Source organism: Vespula vulgaris, chromosome 2 (assembly GCF_905475345.1).
Source record: "Vespula vulgaris chromosome 2, iyVesVulg1.1, whole genome shotgun sequence".
NCBI lineage: Eukaryota > Metazoa > Arthropoda > Insecta > Hymenoptera > Vespidae > Vespula > Vespula vulgaris.
Window position 1 is genome coordinate 12,700,690 of NC_066587.1, and position 19,695 is coordinate 12,720,384.

At 30.4% G+C, this 19,695-nt stretch overlaps 3 protein-coding genes across 7 annotated transcripts; all 3 read left to right on the forward strand.

Moving 5' to 3' along the window:
• The first annotated feature begins 62 nt into the window (after positions 1-62).
• Positions 63-5,240, forward strand: LOC127061620 (cyclin-G-associated kinase). Its single transcript, XM_050988753.1, has 7 exons — positions 63-220; positions 903-964; positions 1,042-1,627; positions 1,701-2,488; positions 2,577-3,296; positions 3,591-4,709; positions 4,847-5,240. The coding sequence occupies exons 1-7, from the start codon at positions 97-99 to the stop codon at positions 4,952-4,954; spliced, it is 3,507 nt and encodes a 1,168-aa protein (XP_050844710.1). The 5' UTR covers positions 63-96; the 3' UTR covers positions 4,955-5,240.
• Positions 5,241-5,508: 268 nt separating this feature from the next.
• LOC127061976 (uncharacterized) lies at positions 5,509-15,131 on the forward strand. Of its 3 annotated transcripts, XM_050989508.1 has the most exons (9): positions 5,509-5,782; positions 6,151-6,692; positions 6,768-7,780; positions 7,845-8,712; positions 8,846-9,195; positions 9,274-9,646; positions 9,714-9,784; positions 9,855-10,811; positions 10,887-15,131. In XM_050989508.1, the coding sequence occupies exons 2-8, from the start codon at positions 6,231-6,233 to the stop codon at positions 10,792-10,794; spliced, it is 4,077 nt and encodes a 1,358-aa protein (XP_050845465.1). In that variant the 5' UTR covers positions 5,509-5,782; positions 6,151-6,230; the 3' UTR covers positions 10,795-10,811; positions 10,887-15,131. The 3 variants fall into 3 exon arrangements, with proteins under 3 accessions (XP_050845465.1, XP_050845464.1, XP_050845466.1); XM_050989507.1 differs by having other exon boundaries at positions 9,855-15,131; XM_050989509.1 differs by having other exon boundaries at positions 9,717-9,784; positions 9,855-15,131.
• Positions 15,132-15,916: 785 nt separating this feature from the next.
• LOC127061977 (kelch-like ECH-associated protein 1) lies at positions 15,917-19,604 on the forward strand. 3 transcript variants are annotated; one of them, XM_050989512.1, is made up of 7 exons: positions 15,917-16,345; positions 16,891-17,193; positions 17,261-17,425; positions 17,508-18,175; positions 18,274-18,522; positions 18,596-18,894; positions 18,972-19,114. In XM_050989512.1, the coding sequence occupies exons 2-7, from the start codon at positions 16,903-16,905 to the stop codon at positions 18,986-18,988; spliced, it is 1,689 nt and encodes a 562-aa protein (XP_050845469.1). In that variant the 5' UTR covers positions 15,917-16,345; positions 16,891-16,902; the 3' UTR covers positions 18,989-19,114. The 3 variants fall into 3 exon arrangements, with proteins under 3 accessions (XP_050845469.1, XP_050845468.1, XP_050845470.1); XM_050989511.1 differs by having other exon boundaries at positions 15,924-16,345; positions 18,989-19,604; XM_050989513.1 differs by lacking the exon at positions 15,917-16,345 and having other exon boundaries at positions 17,047-17,193; positions 17,286-17,425; positions 18,989-19,604.
• Positions 19,605-19,695: the final 91 nt, after the last annotated feature.

The following is a 19,695-nucleotide window of genomic DNA, read 5'->3' on the forward strand; positions in this document are numbered from 1 at the left end:
TGTGGGGAAGCCAATATGGCTGGGTGGCATCAGTTATTCGCACGATTACATTAAAAGAAAACTTTCTGGATAATTCAACAAGAATTTTAAATAAACATGTCGGATTATATACGATCTGCTATAGGATACTTAAATGGAGGAACAAATACAAATGAATATGTTGGGCAAATTTTGGAAATCAATAATGTAAAACTTCGTGTGAACAGATTAATCGCCGAAGGTAGGTTTGTTGCATGCTTTCACTTTTATAATTTATCATTGATTTCATCATGATTCTAGATGCAACGATTTTTAATTGTATTCATTAAAAATTCTTATTACTTTTTTTTTCATTGTCATTTTAAAATAATATCATTTATCATTCTCTATATGTTGTCAAGCACTTAACCACCTGGCATGTGTCAAATATGTTTTGACATATCTAATCAAGTAAATGTCTATGCATTATTTGATATTTGCAGACATAAATATTCGAAGAATTACTATTTACTTTTTAATATGCATAAATTAATTTATATTGTTTTTCATCTTACTTCCTTTATATCCCATACTTTCTATAAAATATCTATCTGAAGGTTGTAAAGAATAAAAAATACATATTTAGTTTAAAGATACATTATATATATGGTTTCGTTTATTAATTATTTCTACAAAACAAAAAGTAATCATTTGAAAAATATATTTTAAAGATAGTTTGAATTATTAAACTATTGTTAATAATAAATTATATTGATAAAAACATTAAATAATTTGTGTATAAAATATTTAGGAATATGTGCATATATGGTATATATATTTGACATAAAGCAAGTAAAATATATTTCTATACATATAGTTGTTGTAATGAAATTATATATCATTATGGATATTTAGATAATTTGTGGCAAACGTCGTATCAACAGGTGGATGGGCTTTGGTGTTTGCAGTAGAAGATGTTTCAACAGGAAAGGAATATGCACTTAAGGTATCTTTCTTGAATTTTTTACTAAAAAATATAAGAGGTAACTGTTTGAATTCAACATATTTGCTTTATGTTATTAGAGACTCATTGCAGCTGACGAGGATACCAACAAATCTATTGTACAAGAAATAGATGTATTAAAGAAATTGTCAGGCCATCCTAATATTATTCAATATTTGCATGCACAATGTTTAGAAAGAGAAGGTAGTAAAAGTGTTGAATATTTACTAGTCACAGAATTATGTCCTGGTGGGACTCTTGCTGATATACTTCGAAATATTGCTTCAAATTCATTAACACTTGCTCAAATATGTAAAATTGCCTATCAAGTAACAAGAGCTGTTCATCATATGCATAATCAACAGCCTGAACCATTTGTACATCGTGATATCAAATTGGAAAACTTTTTAATTGGATCTGATGGTCTTATCAAATTATGTGACTTTGGAAGCACTACAACTAATCAAATCTTACCAAATCCATCATGGAATGCCCAAAAACGTGCTACTTTGGAAGATCAAATGGCAAAATGTACAACACCTATGTATCGTGCCCCAGAGATGATGGATACATGGAATAATGAACCTATAGGACCACCAGTTGATTGTTGGGCACTTGGTTGTATTTTTTATTCTTTAGTCACTTTGCGACATCCTTTTCCAGATGGTAAAATTCTTTTTATTGTTTTATGATCATCAAGGAATGATTCAAAATAATTTTCATTTTATTTTATTTACAGGTAATAAGTTAGCAATTCTCAATGCTAAGTATCCACCATTACCTCCTAATCCTCGGTTAGCATGTCTTTACGAATTAATAAAAGGATGTTTAAATATTTCACCAACACAAAGACTTACAGCAGCCATGTTATTAGACCGACTTGCAGCAATTGCAGAATCAAATAATTTTGATCTTAGAGAACCTCCAAAAGTGGAAATTGCAATTAAACCTCCTCCACCTCCAAGACCAACACCACCTTCTAATACACAAACATCACCACCAAAACCAGCTTCTACAACAGCAATGCCACCTCTTAGGCCTGTTCCAATTCAACAATCCACAGTTAAATCAGCAGTTGTAGCTCAACCAGTCGGCCTATTTAGTTCATTAAAGGGTGGTGCAGGTAGTTTTTTACGTAATATAAAGGATACTTCTAGTAAAGTGATGCATTCTGTACAACAAAGTATAGCAAGAACTGAACTTGATGCTAGTTATTTAACATCACGAATATTAATAATGCCATATCCAGCTGATGGTATAGAATCTGCCTACAGGGCAAATCATGTAGAAGATGTAAGGAATTTCCTTCAATCGCGGCATCCACTACCAACTCGTATTCAGTTATATAATTTATCTCGTGGACGACCAAATGTTGCTAGATTATCTGGGAGACATATAGATTGTTCATTTGCTTATGCATCTGCAGACTCTACTGCTCCTTTATTGTCTGCATTATACCAAATTTGTCAAGATATATATAGATATTTGAATGCTGATTTTAATCGTATTGTAGTTTTATATTGTACAGTAAGTATATTTTTTAAATGTTTACTATACATACACGCGCGCGCGCGTATTTTTACAGATTTATTATATAGACATTTTTAATTTACAGGATGGATATCATGCAAGTGCTACAGTGGCATGTGCTCTTCTAATTTATGCTAAAGCTTTATTTTCTAGTGAAGAAGCAATAGCATTATTTACAACAAGACGTTGTTTACCCCCACATTTGCAACCATCAGAATTGCGCTGTATTAATTATATGACTTTTCTTAGCAATGGTACTTTTCCTCATACGGAGCCTTTAATACTTCGCTCTCTTATTATACAGCCAGTACCATTATTTACAAGAGCAAAAGACGGCTGTAGGCCTTACATTGAGATTTATAGCAATGGTGCACAAGTCTTTTCGACTAAGCGACAAATATATGAAGAAATGAGATTATTTGGTATGATGGAAGGAAAAGTATGCATAATAATAGGAGACGCAACAGTTCGTGGAGACGTTACAATTGTTTTATTTCATGCGAGGCAACAGCTTGGACGTGTTATTGGAATTAAAATTGCTTCAATGCATTTTCATACAGGTTATGTGTCTTTGAATGAAAATGCTTTGATATTTGATAAACAGGACTTAGATGAGGTACCAGAAGTTGGAGGAAAATTTCGTATTATTTTAAATGTTATGTTTGGTAAAAACAATTCAAAGTTATCTAGAGTACCAGCTCCATGGGAAGCAGAAGAAGGTTCCAAACTTGTACCTGATCCATTATTTGGGTCAACATTGGAGATGGAAGAAACATTAGAAAATTTCAGAACTACTATAGAAAAGGTACATTCCTCTTTTTTGAAATTTCAAAAATAAGGAATTTAAAAATAAAAAATATGTAGAATATTCTAGAGTTCTTTTATAATTTTGATAGTAAGACTAGCATTTATTTTTATGAATATTTTTATTTTAATTTTTCAGTAATATATTTTTGGATCTATGTATACACACACACTTGTTTATTTTAATTTTATGTTTACTTCATAGAAGATATTATTTAAATTTGGTTGAAAAATACTATAATATAACATAAATATATATAAATTTTTATATTAAAAAATATTATGTATACTTTAGACTGAAAATAATGATACACCAGAGTCTGTGCCTGAAACATCAATTGATAACATGGTACAAGAGGAAATATCTCCCATACAAAATACTATACAAGAAAAAGAAGATAAAAAGGATGATATACTTCAAGAAGCTGACTTATTAAATCTAGGACTTTCAGATAGCAATACTGTTAATAATCCTAATCTTACACCTGCTATGGATTCAGGATTTGATATATTTTCTAGTTCTAGTCAAAATGAAAATGATCTCTTGGGAGGATTTGGTGTGTTTTCTCAACAAGAAACAACGAAAAGCTCCCTGTCTACAATTAATGATCCTGTACAAAATGACTTATTATTTGGAAATGATCAGTCTGTTAAAATTGAAAGTAGTAAAAGTAACATTAATGTGAGTAATCTACTTTTTGATCAGAATCAGTCTGTAACTAAAGAAACAACTGAAATATTGTTTGATCCTTTGAGTGACACCTCTTCAAGTAACTTTCTTGGAGGTCTGACAAATTCAAAATCAAATATATCAAAGGTGCCAAATGTCGAAGAGAACTTCCCACGGAATGCAAGTGTACCAAATTTTGCAGCACAAAATAAAGATCCATTTGCAAATCTTGCTGGGTCATTAGGAGCAGGTCTTACATCTAGCTGGAATGGAACACCAAGAAATTCTAATACGCCTCAATCAGCTAGTCCAGCTCCTGCTAGTACTCCCATTCATTCAAGTCCTAATATGCACAAGTCTAATACAACTAATGATACAAGTAACAATGATATCAACGCATTCAGCAATAAATCAACAAAAGCAAGTGGTGATGCGTTTGAAGATTTACTTGGTAGTCAAGGATACAATTTTTTTAGTTCGCGAAAAGCAGAGAAGGATAGTCCAAAAACGATAAATCAAATGCGCAAAGTAGAAGCGGCTAAAACAATGGATCCAGATCGCTTGAAAGTTATAGAATGGACTGAAGGGAAAAAAGGAAATTTACGTGCTCTTCTTTGTTCATTACATACGGTTTTATGGCCTGAAGCAGAAAGATGGCAACGTTATGAAATGCATCAATTAGTTACTGCTGCTGATGTTAAGAAGGCATATAGGAAAGCATGCCTGGCTGTACATCCTGACAAGGTATTTATATTACATAATATATTTTTAATATAATTAATTCAATTAATTAATTCATTAATCGTTTATTCCGAATTTTATTCATTGATTATTTTATCTATAGACTAATGGTTATATTAATTATTATTGTTGTATTGCAGCAAACAGGAACTGCAAATGAAAACATAGCAAAATTAATATTTATGGAACTAAATAATGCTTGGAGCGCATTTGAAAATGATACATCTCAACAAAACTTATTTAGTTAATTCTTGAAATCATTGTTAAGGGTGCAAATTTATCTCTATTACTGTCATAAGTTTTAGAAAGACAAGCTAAAAATATATTATATTACAACTGTTTCGTTTAATGTAAAATAATTCTATATTGCATTCCAAGTATTAGCTACGGTCAGGAACAAAATCAAATCAGTATTTTATTAAATACTGTGTAAAATTACATTATTTCTAGCCTTAGGAGTCTAGTTAATGTAATGTTTAACATATATGTATATAAGGCAAATATAAATTAAAAGATTCGAAATATATAAAAATATTTTCCGCCCAAAATTTCGTAATTCTTTGTCCCTATTTATAATTTTATAATGATAACTTTAATTACAAAGATAAATAACAATATTCTTTAATTCACTTTTCATTATTTTAAGTTTAACTATAATAAAGTAACTTTCATTCATTTTATTAATTTAATGATATTAAATATCATCATTATCCTATATAAAAAATTATATTATTGATCAAGATTTTTATCAAAAGAATGTAGCATCACATAATAATTTGATCTATACATATCTATTATAGAACGTGTGCACTAGAGGGGTGTAGAAGTGCTTGCGTGCGCTATAGGGTCGCAATTTAAAGGGAGGGGCTGCTCGAAAATGGCTGATACGCACAGGGTAGGATATCCGGAAGAGAGAAAGTGACGGTTCCTGTCTTCCATACTGACCAATTGAGATTCTTTTATGACGTTTGATGCAAATATAGTTAATTAATAATTATTATGAGGCGTTTACGAAACAATCTTCGTGTACTTCTAAAACCTCCACCAAAAACGGATACAGATCTTCCTCCTGAAAGGTGAAGTATTTTTGATTATGATCGTTAAGTTATTATTCGTTAAGTAACGAAATATATATATCAAGAAATTTTATTTTTCTATACGATGTAAAATGTATGATTTTATATTATTTAAACAAATTTAAATATAAAATCAAATTTTATCTAAAAAATTTAATTTAGAATCATATTCTAATATTAATTTCGATGTTATTCTCATTTACTTTTTCCATAATTAATAATCTATTTCAATTTTTTAATAAACTTTGATAACGAATTATATGTAAATATCCAATATATACTCTCTAATATAAATAATATTACAGTATATTACAGAAAAAAGTGCTATGTATATATATATTTATTAATAATCAATTTTATATCCATAGATTAGAACCTTCTTTTAATAATATGAATCAAAGAAATTAAGAAAGCAAATACACGGAGAAAAAAAAAACACTAGAGGAAGATGTCTGGGTCCGCTTTAAGAATTGCATTTTTCCTTTTCTTGGGATTTTCAACAAGTTTGTTAATATTTAATAAAGCAGATGCTACTAAGTCTATCAGAGCTGTAAAAGCTAGATTGAAAACATCTTATTCATCATGGCGTATACTGGTATGTCTAACTCAACCACAAACTCTATATAAGATGGACTTTCAAAGATCATGGGAAGAAGCCAGATTAGAATCATCATCTCAGACAGACATGGAAGTATCTTATATTGAAGCCAGAATGACGCCACTGACAGATTCTTTATCATATTCTTTATCATTATTAAATAAGTTTTGCACAGACATCGAAGGTGGGAAAACAGTATTGAGTCTTATAATAGGTGGAGGTTCAGCAGCTAGATTCCTTGTTACAGCTGCTACTGCCTTGAATCTTCCAGCTTTATGGTTACCATTTGCTCATCGTGATTTTCTTCGTCAGGTTAGCAATTCTTTATTATTTAAACTTCATATATTAAACAAAAAATATATATATTTATTTTGTATTTTATTATAGGGTAATTATGGTTCTTTTGAAAGTCGTATAGGTTCTAGTTCTAAAGAAGTTGGTGCAGCAGCTGCTGCATTAATGCACAGAGCTAATTGGCATGCATTTACACTATTGATTGATACAACTTTGCTTCCTGTATCTCATCTTCTTCAAACAAATCAACCAGTATTAACACCTAGAGTAATCATTCATCTTCCAACGAATGACAAAACTTTGATAATGAGATTAAGAAGAGTAGCTGCTGAAGGGGGTACTGGTGGAATCGTAGTGATGGGTTGTGATTTAAACAATGCAAGAAGAATACTTACAGTGGCTAGTAAATTTGAAATGCTTTCAGGAAGATTTTTGTGGCTCTGGTTAGATCTTAGAGCGGAATTAAGACCTAATGAACCAAATATAATTAGTTCACATATCGTTCATGGTTCAAGAGCATCAATTGCAACGAATGGAAATTCTTCTCCATTAGAGAACTTAGAGCGCAATGTAAATCTTATACCAGAAAATCAGTTACCTTTAAATTCTTTACCAAGCTTAACAAATGATATACATAGATTGCAAGAATATAAATGGCAAAATGAGAGGACCATAACTAAACGGGAAGAAAAAACATTTAATTTTGATGATGAAGAAGTTAGAATAATGGATAAGGAATTAAATTCTAAAAGTTTCATGCCAGTTGGAATGCTTGCCTTAAGACCTTCCAGTATAAGAATAATGAGTGGTGATACCATATTATCTAGAATATTAAGAGAAACATCACAGGCATTGGATGAAACACTCTCAGAAACAAAAACAAAGATGAATCGTCTTAGAGAATCTCAATTAAAAGAACATTTTATCCCAGAATGTTTTCCACATCCAAATGCTAAATTTTTAACAAGTGAAGTGAGAGAAAATTTTTCTAGAATATTAACACATAAATTAAGAAAGTCAATGGGTCAAATCTCTAAAGATAAGGCAGAATTTCAGTTATTAAATTTGCAAGCAGTGAGATTTCCTGGAAATAAGACTCAATTAAGGTTTATAATAAATTTTTTAAATTAATATTTTAATGCTTGTCTAAAATTAAAATTTTTTGTATAGATGGACCAAAGTGGGTACTATCAAAGGAGGAAAGGAAGTTCGTCTTGATACAATAATTTGGCCAGGTGGTGGTATTGTTCCAGCCTATCTTGAACAAGGAGGAGAAAGTATTGGAATGCCAGTGTATCGCATAGTAACTGCACTAGCATCGCCATTTACGATGGCTACGAAGTTACAAGAAGGACTTTGTTTAAGAGGATTAATTTGTCGTCATGGAAATACCATTATGTGTTGTTATGGATTAAGCATAGATTTGATGTCCTTAGTCGCACGTGAATTGGGATTTCGTTTTGATTTATATGTTGCTCAAGATGGCTTATTTGGAAAAAGGAATGGCAGAAGTGGTACATGGAATGGTATAATGGGAGAATTAGTTTCTGGACGTGCACAATTGGCTTTTGCAGCAATGAGTGTATCTGCTCATAGAGCAGAAGCAGTAGATTTTACTACACCATATTTTTTTAGTGGAGTTAGTTTCCTTACAGCCCCAAAATTAAAATCAGAGATACCTTTATTCGCATTCCTTTTTCCATTTAGTACAGAATTATGGATTGCCGTATTCACTTCACTGAACTTTACTGCAATAGCAGTAGCAATCTATGAGTGGTTAAGTCCATTTGGTCTTAATCCATGGGGTAGACAACGAAGTAAAAATTTTTCAATAGCTTCTGCTCTTTGGGTAATGTGGGGACTTTTATGTGGTCATCTGGTAGCTTTCAAAGCTCCAAAATCGTGGCCTAATAAGTTTTTGATCAATATTTGGGGAGGATTTTCTGTCATCTTTGTAGCTTCATACACAGCTAATATAGCTGCTCTTATCGCAGGCCTTTTCTTTCATTCTGCGGTCAGCAATTATCATGATAAAAGTGTGAGTATATAGAATAATTTGTACAATTATGTACAAATAATTTATACAAAGATATCTTCTAAGTTACGAAATTTAGAAAATATAGAAAAAAGTATATATTTCTAATATATGCAACGTAATTTTGTAATTACAGTTATTATCACAGAGAGTAGGTGCACCAAGAGCATCTGCGGCTGAATATTATGTACAAAGAGCAAATCCTCAATTATGGTCACATATGGCGCGTTATTCATTATCAGATGTTGCTGAAGGTGTTGAAAAATTAAGGAATGATAGTTTAGATATACTCATTGCAGACACACCTATTTTGGATTATTATCGTGCAACTGATGATGGTTGCCGTTTGCAAAAAATTGGTGACACTATTAATGAAGATACATATGCTGTTGCTCTTACAAAGGGCCATCCTCTTAAGGAGAGCATTTCGAAAGTTATAGCAAATTATACTAGCAATGGATTATTAGATATTTTACAAGAAAAATGGTATTTATTAAAATTTATTATAATATTAATTAGATAATAGAAAGATTGAGTTCCTATTTATATTCGATGTATTTGTAGGTACGGTGGATTACCTTGCATTCACGGTCGGGAAGGTATGGATACAGGCCTAGAACCTGAACAAGGTGGCCAGCCTCGACCATTAGGCGTGGCTTCTGTAGCTGGTGTATTTTGTCTTCTGGGGATGGGTGTTGTATTAGGAGCTATTATTCTTGCTGGAGAACATCTATTCTATAAATATACATTACCAAGGCTAAGGCATAGATCAGAAGATTCTATTTGGCGTAGTCGTAACGTAATGTTCTTTTCGCAAAAACTGTACAGATTTATTAATTGTGTAGAGTTGGTTTCCCCACATCATGCTGCAAGAGAATTAGTACATACTGTTAGACAAGGACAAATTGCTTCTCTTTTTCAAAAAAGTGTGAAACGAGTAAGTTCTCACTTTTACAAGAACTTCTATTTTGCTTTTATGTATCTACTAAGTATCCCTGTTTCAGAAGGAACACGAACAACGTAGACGGCGTAAAAGTAAGGCTCAGTTCTTTGAAATGATACAAGAGATACGAAGGTATTTAATCTACTTGTAGACTAAATTAATAATGTAGACTAAATTTAATATTTTTTTTTCTTTTTAATAGAGTACAACAAGAAGAAAAAATAGAAATTGTACACGAAGAACCAGAAACAGTAAAAGTAGTGAAAGAAGAAAAAGTAATAAAAGGAAAAGAAAGAAGTAGAAGTAAAAGTCCTTTGATGCGTAGTCCTAGGAGATCAGAAAAAAGTAAAAGTTCTACCAATTTGTATAGTTCTCAGCTTGGGTTATCTCCTGTCAATCTCGAAACGATGATGAAACCAAGAGAATTTACTCTCAGTAGTACTAATCTCAGAGCTAGAAGTCCATTGGAAACCGTAGGTCGTAGATTGAGCCATGGTGACGGTGGTTCTCCACCACCACACCTTGGATCTCATTTTGGTGGTAGTGCAACATTAAGACCCTTGATGTCAACAAAAAGTGACTCAGCCAGTGGTGGTACTTCTTCTATGAAAGGTGAATCTGCAGGTGGAATACCAACGCCCAAGTATTCTCGAAGTCCAGCAAAACGGGGTCAATCTTTTCCAGTATTTGCTACTCTGAGACCACCGCATTCATCTAGTCATCATACCTCGAAAGGTGCTGCACTGTTATCACCAAATAGCGAATTAACATCTGCTATAGGACGTAAATTATCTCGTGAATGGGGTTCTGGAACTATGGATGTAACAAGATCGTCAGAAGCTATAAGTGGTGGTTCAACATACACATTAAATCAGGAAACAACGCTATCCATTGAATGTCCAGAAGATGATAATAAAGGTCAGGAAGAAGTTTTACCTATTAAGAAACCTATACGCCGCGCTAGAAGTCATGAAAATCGAGATAGTGGCAAATTAATGGTAGATTTGCCATCACCAAGATTAATTGCTCAACCTATAGTGGGTGGTCGATCGGTAAGCGAACGAACCAAAAAACAACTTGAATCAGAACTGAAAGCGATTTTAAGTGCCAGAGCTCATCACCGCGATTTACATCCTCCTTGATAGATTGAAATTTAATGGTAAGAGATTTTGAAAGCACCAAGCTTTGAAGATCGTTGCCTCTGAGGGGCATTGATTGATTTAAGCAATATCAGATTTATAGGTCAATTTATAGAAGAATCTGCCAGTTTACAGGAGGACTAAAAAGTAGGCCGTGTCAGGAGTCGCATAACAAAGCAAAATTTGCAAACAAAGAAATTTCTTTGTTTGTCTATACCTTGTTATGTATATTGATAATATGATATAACTGATAAAAAGTGCTATAAACTTGAGTAGAAACGTCTTAATAAGTAGTATGTACACAAACATTACAATATTTTCTTGTTGGCATTTTAACTCTACATTAACCGTCACCCTGGTTGAGTCTCTCTTTTAATTGCAATGGTATTGGATATTGTGCTTTACAGTATTTCTCAACTAATATTCCATGTGCAGTGGCAATATAAAGAAAAACAAAATTTCATTCAATAGTAATATAGTAATCATAATTCCAATAATATTAATAATAAATAATATATGATGATAAAAATTATATGGTTTTAATGCAGCATGTTTAATCTTAGAATAAAATCCAAGTTGCAAAAGTTATCCAATAATTTCAATTTTATTGGAATAATGTAAAAATTTTTAGATTAATAATAAACATTTATAGAAGTTGAGAAACACTGTCCCATTGAATTTTGCTGAATTGGATTGCATACTGCCACCTTAATAATTCTTGTGATTGAAGAAAGGAGAGACTCACTTAATGGACTGCCGGCGTAGAATGACCACTTACTAAAATATATGATCAATCTTACAATCATTGCGCTTGTTGATTATAAAAATCAAGGGCTAATGAGACTTTAATTAATCATACAATCATCACATTGTTCATAAAAATTAAGTATCTAAGAAATCATTACACCAAAGATTTTAAAATCAAGAAATTTTCACTAGAACTTTACTCTAATTTTGAGAAGGTAGCAATGCAACCAACCAGTAGATTAATATTATAAAGAAATATTGTTAAGTGTTTGCTGCAACGAGTCATATACTTATTATATATGTTTTGATGGAGTATTAGAAGAATATGTAATATTTATTTAAAAAGGAGAAGTTCTATTGGTACATGCATCATAACAAATCTGATAATAAAAATTAAATAAGATATAATTTATAGTCAACTAGCACAGTGACTTTTTAAAGAATTTACTCCAGGTCAAAAAAAAGATATAAATCAATAATTTTTAATAATATAATGATACACATATTCTATATTTTAATTAATCTTAGTTAATCTTCTTGTTATTCTTAGTTAATAATTTTTTTTATTTCGTTTATATGTGTAGATTCTGTTGTAAATTATTACTAATATGATACAATTTGAGATATTATGCACTTATATAAAATATAAATCTGATATTAATTTATTATGATGTAGATTAGGATATATATGTATTACATAATATGAGGACCAAAATACATATTTGCAATATAAACTGTGTTGTGTGAAAATATATGTATATTAAAAATTCTATTTCATACAATTATGTTATATATAATAAGACTTGTGTCTAATATAATCTGTACTTATTATCTATTGTAAAAAAGTATCTGTGCTATGACGATTTTAATTTTTGGCTATTTTTTAATGAATATGTATCTATTACTTTTAGTATCACTGATATATGTACCAATAAGTTCTTCTCTACAGGAATTGTACATGAAATGTAATTGGAATTGAGAAACTATTACACACTAATGTGTGAATATTATCCTTATGTAGATATCCTTTGAATCAAATAAAGGAGACAAATTTGTTTGCTTCAATATTTTAACTTATTGTTAGATCTATAGAGCGTATGTACGAAATTATATTACAAAATTAATTTTAAAAGATTCATAAGTGAGGCCTTAGGAGTAGTCGTATCCGCCCAATATTTTACCTAAATAATATAAAATTTAAATACTCCATTACTAAGTATATGAAAATAGATATTTAGTTTAAAAGTTCTCGATTAGATGTTATATTAGAACTAATTAAATTCTGGAAAATTTTAAATTGTAAGTTATTACGATTGTATGATGCACGAATTTTAATGAATGGATAAAAGAAATGGCTGGTGTTAAACGAAATTACACCTTAACTTTTATCATTAGATATTTGGTAGTAGTCGTGTATAATTGTTGTATATTTTTATTTAATTGCATGTTAATAATACACGACTGGAATGAATGAAAGTATGTTCTAATTGATCGCATTATTTATTGTTCACATAATATATTCATCTAATATCCTCTGGACATTATTATAATGTGTTTATTTTGTTCATATTGTAATTAATAGTAATGAAATTTCTTTATACTAAGAAATGATAAGAAACTTAATTTTACAGAGCTTTCAAAAATAGAAATTTCAGAAAAAATATCTCTACTGACTAAATTGAATTACTTCACATATATAATGTTTATATAGTATTTAACCCAATTATAAGCGATCAAAAATATATAGGGTGCCAATTTTGAGCTACCCAAGCCTAAAAAATCAAAGATAGATTTATTAATTTTAGCTATATTTGATTTATAAGAGGATTCTTGACACAATTTAGCGCGATATGCGATTAAATGTTCATTTATTTATTTATTCATAATAGATATTGTGTATAACACATAGTATATACATACATCTTTTACCGGCTAATTAAATAAACTCGCAATCGCACTAAATTTTAAAACGAATTCTCCTTATCTTTGTGCGCCAACAAGACATTTTTGATTTTGAAAATATTGCAGAGATAAGAGTGACAGGTACCTATTCAATTGATATTTCTTATATCGATAAAGCATAGAATTTATAATTAATTGGCAGGAATGCAGTTGATATATATGTATAATATTCGAGGGTCGGCCTATTTAATGTACAAAAGTGAAAGTACGGTCTTACAAACATACCCTACAGAATCTTTTTTCTTTTTATAGTATTTGTGTAGTTTTGTATCTGTTTTGTCTTTCCTGTTTATAATTTCATGTTATATAAGGTGTTCTGTAAAAAATAAAAAAAGAACGAGTACAAGTTAAACTTTATCTATTGTTGTATTATCTATTATTCGGGAAATTCTAGATAGGGTTAATAAATAGAAATAATAGATAAAATATTAAGACATCAGAATGAAAAAGAAAATTCAGTAATTGTAGAGAAGAAATAAAAAAAGATATATCTATTAACGCGGGCATTATCTCGACGCACGTGTACGCACATATGTATGTAACAGTTGAAGAACTACGCCAGCATGAGTAGGCGATATCGAGAATGTTACAACTGTATCTCTAATAATTGTGGTATTATATCCATTCACTCATAAATGGCAATAAGATTGTTATATTCTACGACGCACTGCCACATTTTTAAGCATGTTCAAATTATTTTTAAAATCTTGCCAAATGATAATTAGCAATCAATATTGTGTAACGAATGGATGATTTGTGTGTCAAATAATAAAGCGGGAAACACATGTGATTGTTATAACTAAACGAATGAAAATTTTCAATTTAAAATTACGTTTTCACAATATCATAACTACACTCGAAATATCACATTCAATAAATTAGCAAAGTTCTTTTTTGGTTTTTTCTATATGATTTAATACATTATGAATGTCAAATCAAGTGTTTCCAATTGATATAATTGATTACAACATTGTATTGTAACGTAATACTTTTGCGTTTAATATTGTAAATTTAATTTTGCAGATAAAAATCTTAACATTATTTTCGAATATTATTCGTAACATTATACTTATTAAGTTAAAAATAATTTATGATATCAAATTCTTAATCCGATTCTTTTAAAAGTAATGTTATAAAATTAATTTAAACCTAAATTAATTTAACATAGATTTGCTGTACAATGTATCTGTCATTTTGGAAAATTTTACGATTTTCGTCCACGTTTTATTTGCGATTTTATGAATTTTTATTGAGATAACAAAATATATTTAAATATATATTTAATAGTAAACTTCGAATATAAACGATTAAAAATAAAAGAAAAAAAAATAATAAATCAATTGATAATATTAAAGATACCTGCCAATTTATTAAAAAAAAAAAAAAACAACCGGCAAGATACATTGAACGGCATGAAGTTCCTCTTATCGACATTTGACTTGTTGGCGTACTCTGTTAGATTAAGTTCCGAGTAAAACCTACCTCGTCTCTCTTGTTACGCCTACTATTATATTACTACTACCACTAAAATACTAATACTACTACTACTAACATTACACTACTACTTATTACAACGCTGTTATTGTTGACGAGAACTCCATATTATTAAAGAATAAATATATTGTCTGAAAGTATTATTTTTCAATGCCCTTCCAATGTGATGTAACATTTAAATAAACATAAAAATAGCTTAATATTAATCAAGTATTGTAATATAAATATATGATTTGTTTAAAAGTATTATACAAGACCAAAAAAAAAGAAAAAGAAAAACCTTACAAAAAATAAACTTTTTAAAAGGATCACTTGATATATAGCTAACGATGTCTACACTTTTAATGAGGGTATTAACACGATTTAATGATATAAGTTGCGTTCCAAATGAGAATATAAGAAAAATATAAACAAAAGAGAAAGAAAAACGTGAAGAGGCTATTATGTTAGTTCTATATGGTCCAGGTTGATTTATATGCTATCGATATAAACGGAAAAGTAATTTTGCAAGTCACCGTGAGAGTCGTCACGATGTCATGCTCCCCTCTTCATGGTCGACTTTTGACCGTGCATCAAGTTACAAAGATCAAAGAATGGGAAGAGGAATGAAATCGTTTTGTTTCGTAATTGGATAAAAAAATTTAATGAAAGCTCATTTTGAAAAAAAAACGAAATAAATAAATATATATATATATATATATATATATATATATATATCTCGTTTACGTATATGTTAGGAATTCATTCAAAACGATAATATTGTTCATTTTTATTTATAACATAATAATATATCAATACACAATTTAAATCTTCACAAGATTAGTACGGAGGTTTCTTATTCGTAAATAAAAAAGAAGAGGGGAAAAGAGTGTTACGTGATTCGTAAGCAAAAGCACAATTGCGCGGTGCTATTGCGCTTATTTCATATATACTTGCGCTCTTACAAACGGTGGCGGGAGCTATGAGAGCAAGTAAGTAGTGCGCGACACTTAACGATGTTCGCTGACGCTGCTTTTAAGAACTAAGAGAGAAAGAGAGATTTGTGAGTTCTGACCGTGACGAAGCGCGATCGCAAGAGATTGTAATCCGTCGCGCCGTAACACGTGCGCATGGAAATTCTACGTTTGAAACGACAGACGCGTTCAGTGACATCGCATCTATCGCGACTGATCGCGACGTTGTCTAATCCCTGCGTCATCGTACACGACCATCGGTACAATCAGTCGTTGCTGACCGATCGAAATATGTTTGATATCTAACGCCTTTCCGCATGTTTATGTTACCTTATTTCGATCTTTTCAACGAATATTATTGTGATTCTTAAAGATTATTCTGAGACATAGATTTTCTGGTAAGACTTAAGTACTGCAAATACGCGTACTACATATTCCGTATTTTTTAGAAAAGCAGTCTCCTTTAGAAAAAGCAACCATGTATTATATTAAAAATTAGCCGATGTTTACATTAAAATCGAATAATAAGACATTGTCTTGATAATCGGATAAAAGAGATAAAAAAGCAAATGCGTTCTACTATTGATATCCTCTATTTATGCATTTTTCAAATCTGTATCTCCATCACCAAGCCATGTTTTTTTAATTGCACATTTAAATGACTGTATACAATAAATTTACAAACATTTTTCCACGTTAGTATCTTAGATCTTTTTTTTAATAAAAAATAAAAAAATATAACGAAATTTGAAGGACGAGAAGAGTATGCTACTACTTATGATTTTTCGTCAATGTCGATATATATATATATATATTCGCTGTTTTTTCTTTCTTTTTTTTTTTTTTTTTTGATAACAGTATACAATTCATGGAAATTTATTTGTTGTAATTATTTCAATATCAAATTGCACAATATTTAATTAACATTCTAATTTGACTGTAGATTATAATTTTAATGGATGGAGAGGAAAATTATCAGCAGAATAAAGAAGCTTGTAAAAAACATGGATTAGGATCAACGATGCAAACTGAAGAAGAAAGTGTCTGTGACAATTCTAACAATCCATCTACACATGCAGATCTTGGAGACATGACATTTTACATGACCAATTATCTTAAAGATGCTATGAAAATGATGTTTATGATGAGAAGTCATCATATGCTTACTGATGTTATACTTGAAGTGGGAACAGAATTATTTCATGCTCATAAGGTTATTTTAGCTGCTGCCAGTCCATATTTTAAGGTAAGAATTTTTAGATATTTCTTATCATACATATATAAGTCATAGTAACTTTGCTTAATTTTAATAGGCAATGTTTACTGGTGGATTAAAAGAAAGTGAAATGACAAGAGTAAAACTTCAAGGAGTTTGTCCAACTGCCATGGCTCGCTTAATGTGTTTTATGTATACTGGTCAAATAAGTGTAACAGAAATAACTGTGTGTTCTTTATTATCTGCTGCTACAATGTTTCAAGTAAAGATAATCTTATCCTGAATCTATGAATAATTGTTTTAATAATATCATCTAATTATATAAACGTATATATATTATGTAGGTTAGTAATGTAATAGATGCATGTTCTGTATTTTTGGAAAGACAGTTGGATCCTACAAATGCAATTGGAATTGCAAATTTTGCAGAACAGCATGGTTGTCAAAACTTATATCACAAAGCAAACCAATTTATTGTACAACATTTTAATCAGATATGTCAAGAAGAAGAGTTCTTACAACTTTCTGCTATGCAGTTAGTATCATTGGTACGAAAAGATGAACTCAATGTCCAAGAAGAAAGAGAAGTTTATAATGCAGTTTTGAAATGGGTGAAATATAATGAAGAAGCAAGAGGCCCTAAAATGGAGCATATATTACAAGCTGTACGTTGTCAGTATCTTACACCAAATTTTTTACGTGATCAAATGAAAAATTGTGATGTTCTAAAGAAAGTGCCTGCATGTCGTGAATATCTTGCTCAAATATTTAAAGACTTGACGCTTCATAAAAAACCAGTAGTAAAAGAAAGAACACCTAATACACCAAGAGTAATTTATATAGCAGGTGGATTTTTACAACATTCTTTAGATGTTTTAGAAGGTTATAATGCAGATGATAAGACATGGACCACACATGCAAAACTCATATTTCCACGTTCTGGATTAGGAGGAGCATTTTTGAAAGGCATGTTTTATGCTGTTGGTGGTAGGAATAATACACCTGAAACCAGGTTAGTAATTTAATATAAAGAAATAAACAAATTTATTGATTTTGTAAATGACAAGGATGAATGGTACGTGAATTTCAAGAAGATGGGGTAAATTTTAGATATGACTGTGACTGGACAGATCGATACAATCCATTGACAGATCAGTGGAGAACTTGTAGTCCAATGTCAGTTCCAAGAAATCGGCTTGGAGTTGCTGTAATGGATGGATTACTATATGCAGTAGGTGGCAGTGCTGGTGCAGAGTATCATAATAGTGTAGAATGTTATGATCCTGATCAAGATATTTGGAGTAATGTAAAGCCTATGCATGTCAAGAGATTAGGTGTTGGTGTAGCAGTTGTTAATAGGTAATAATATCTCAAGTTGTCTAATATTATAAAATCCTAAAAATTGATATAAAAACCTAATTTATAATAACAGACTACTTTATGCGATTGGTGGCTTTGATGGAAAGAATAGACTTAATTCTGTAGAATGCTATCATCCTGAAAATGATGAATGGACAATGGTTTCACCTATGAAATGTAGTCGTTCTGGAGCAGGAGTTGCTAGTTTGGGTCAGTATATATATGTGATAGGTGGATATGATGGATCGTGCCAATTAAAATCAGTTGAGAGATATGATACAGAACGAGATGTATGGGACTATGTTAGTAGTGTTTCTATAGCACGCAGTGCATTAAGTGTTACAGTCCTTGATGGAAAATTGTATGCAATGGGTATGTGTTATTGTAATTATAATATTACTCAAAAACTCTGAATAAATGTTTTCTTACAAATGAATATTTAAATATAGAAATGTTTATTTTCTAGGAGGTTATGATGGATCATCATTTTTAAAGATTGTTGAAATTTATGATCCTGTTAAGGATCAATGGGAACAGGGTATAGATATGACATTTGGAAGATCTGGTCATGCAAGTGCTGTGTCTTATCATTTATGTCCAATACATTGTGATTATTTAGATCATAATATAACCTTACATGGAGGTCCCTTATGATATAATTATATAATTTTAATATTAATTTATATATGAATAAGTCAGCAAAAAAATGAAATCATTGAAGTGAAGATCATGAAAGGTCAATATAGAAAATAGGAAAGGAGAAAATAGGAATATAATTGATTAAAGGTAACATGATAGAAGAATGAATATTTGCACACAACCAGACTGATATATGTATTTTCGGTAATACCATTAAGTTGATCTAGTTCCTAAGGTCTATAATGAATAATAAAGGCCAAGATTTAATCTGAAAGCCCAGATGATAATATTTAATATGTAAATCATGTAAACAGATTCGTAACGTCCATTAAGATAAATTCAGTTGTAATGAAATCGTTTTTATAATATAAGTCAGAAATGACCCTGTATTTAACATATTGTACATACTTATGTCATAAATACATCATTTTAGAAAATTTTCATTATTTACATACTTCTTTAATTATGAATTAACTATAAAGTTACATAGTTTTCAGAAATTTTAATCGATTAGCACGATTATAGTTAGCTGAA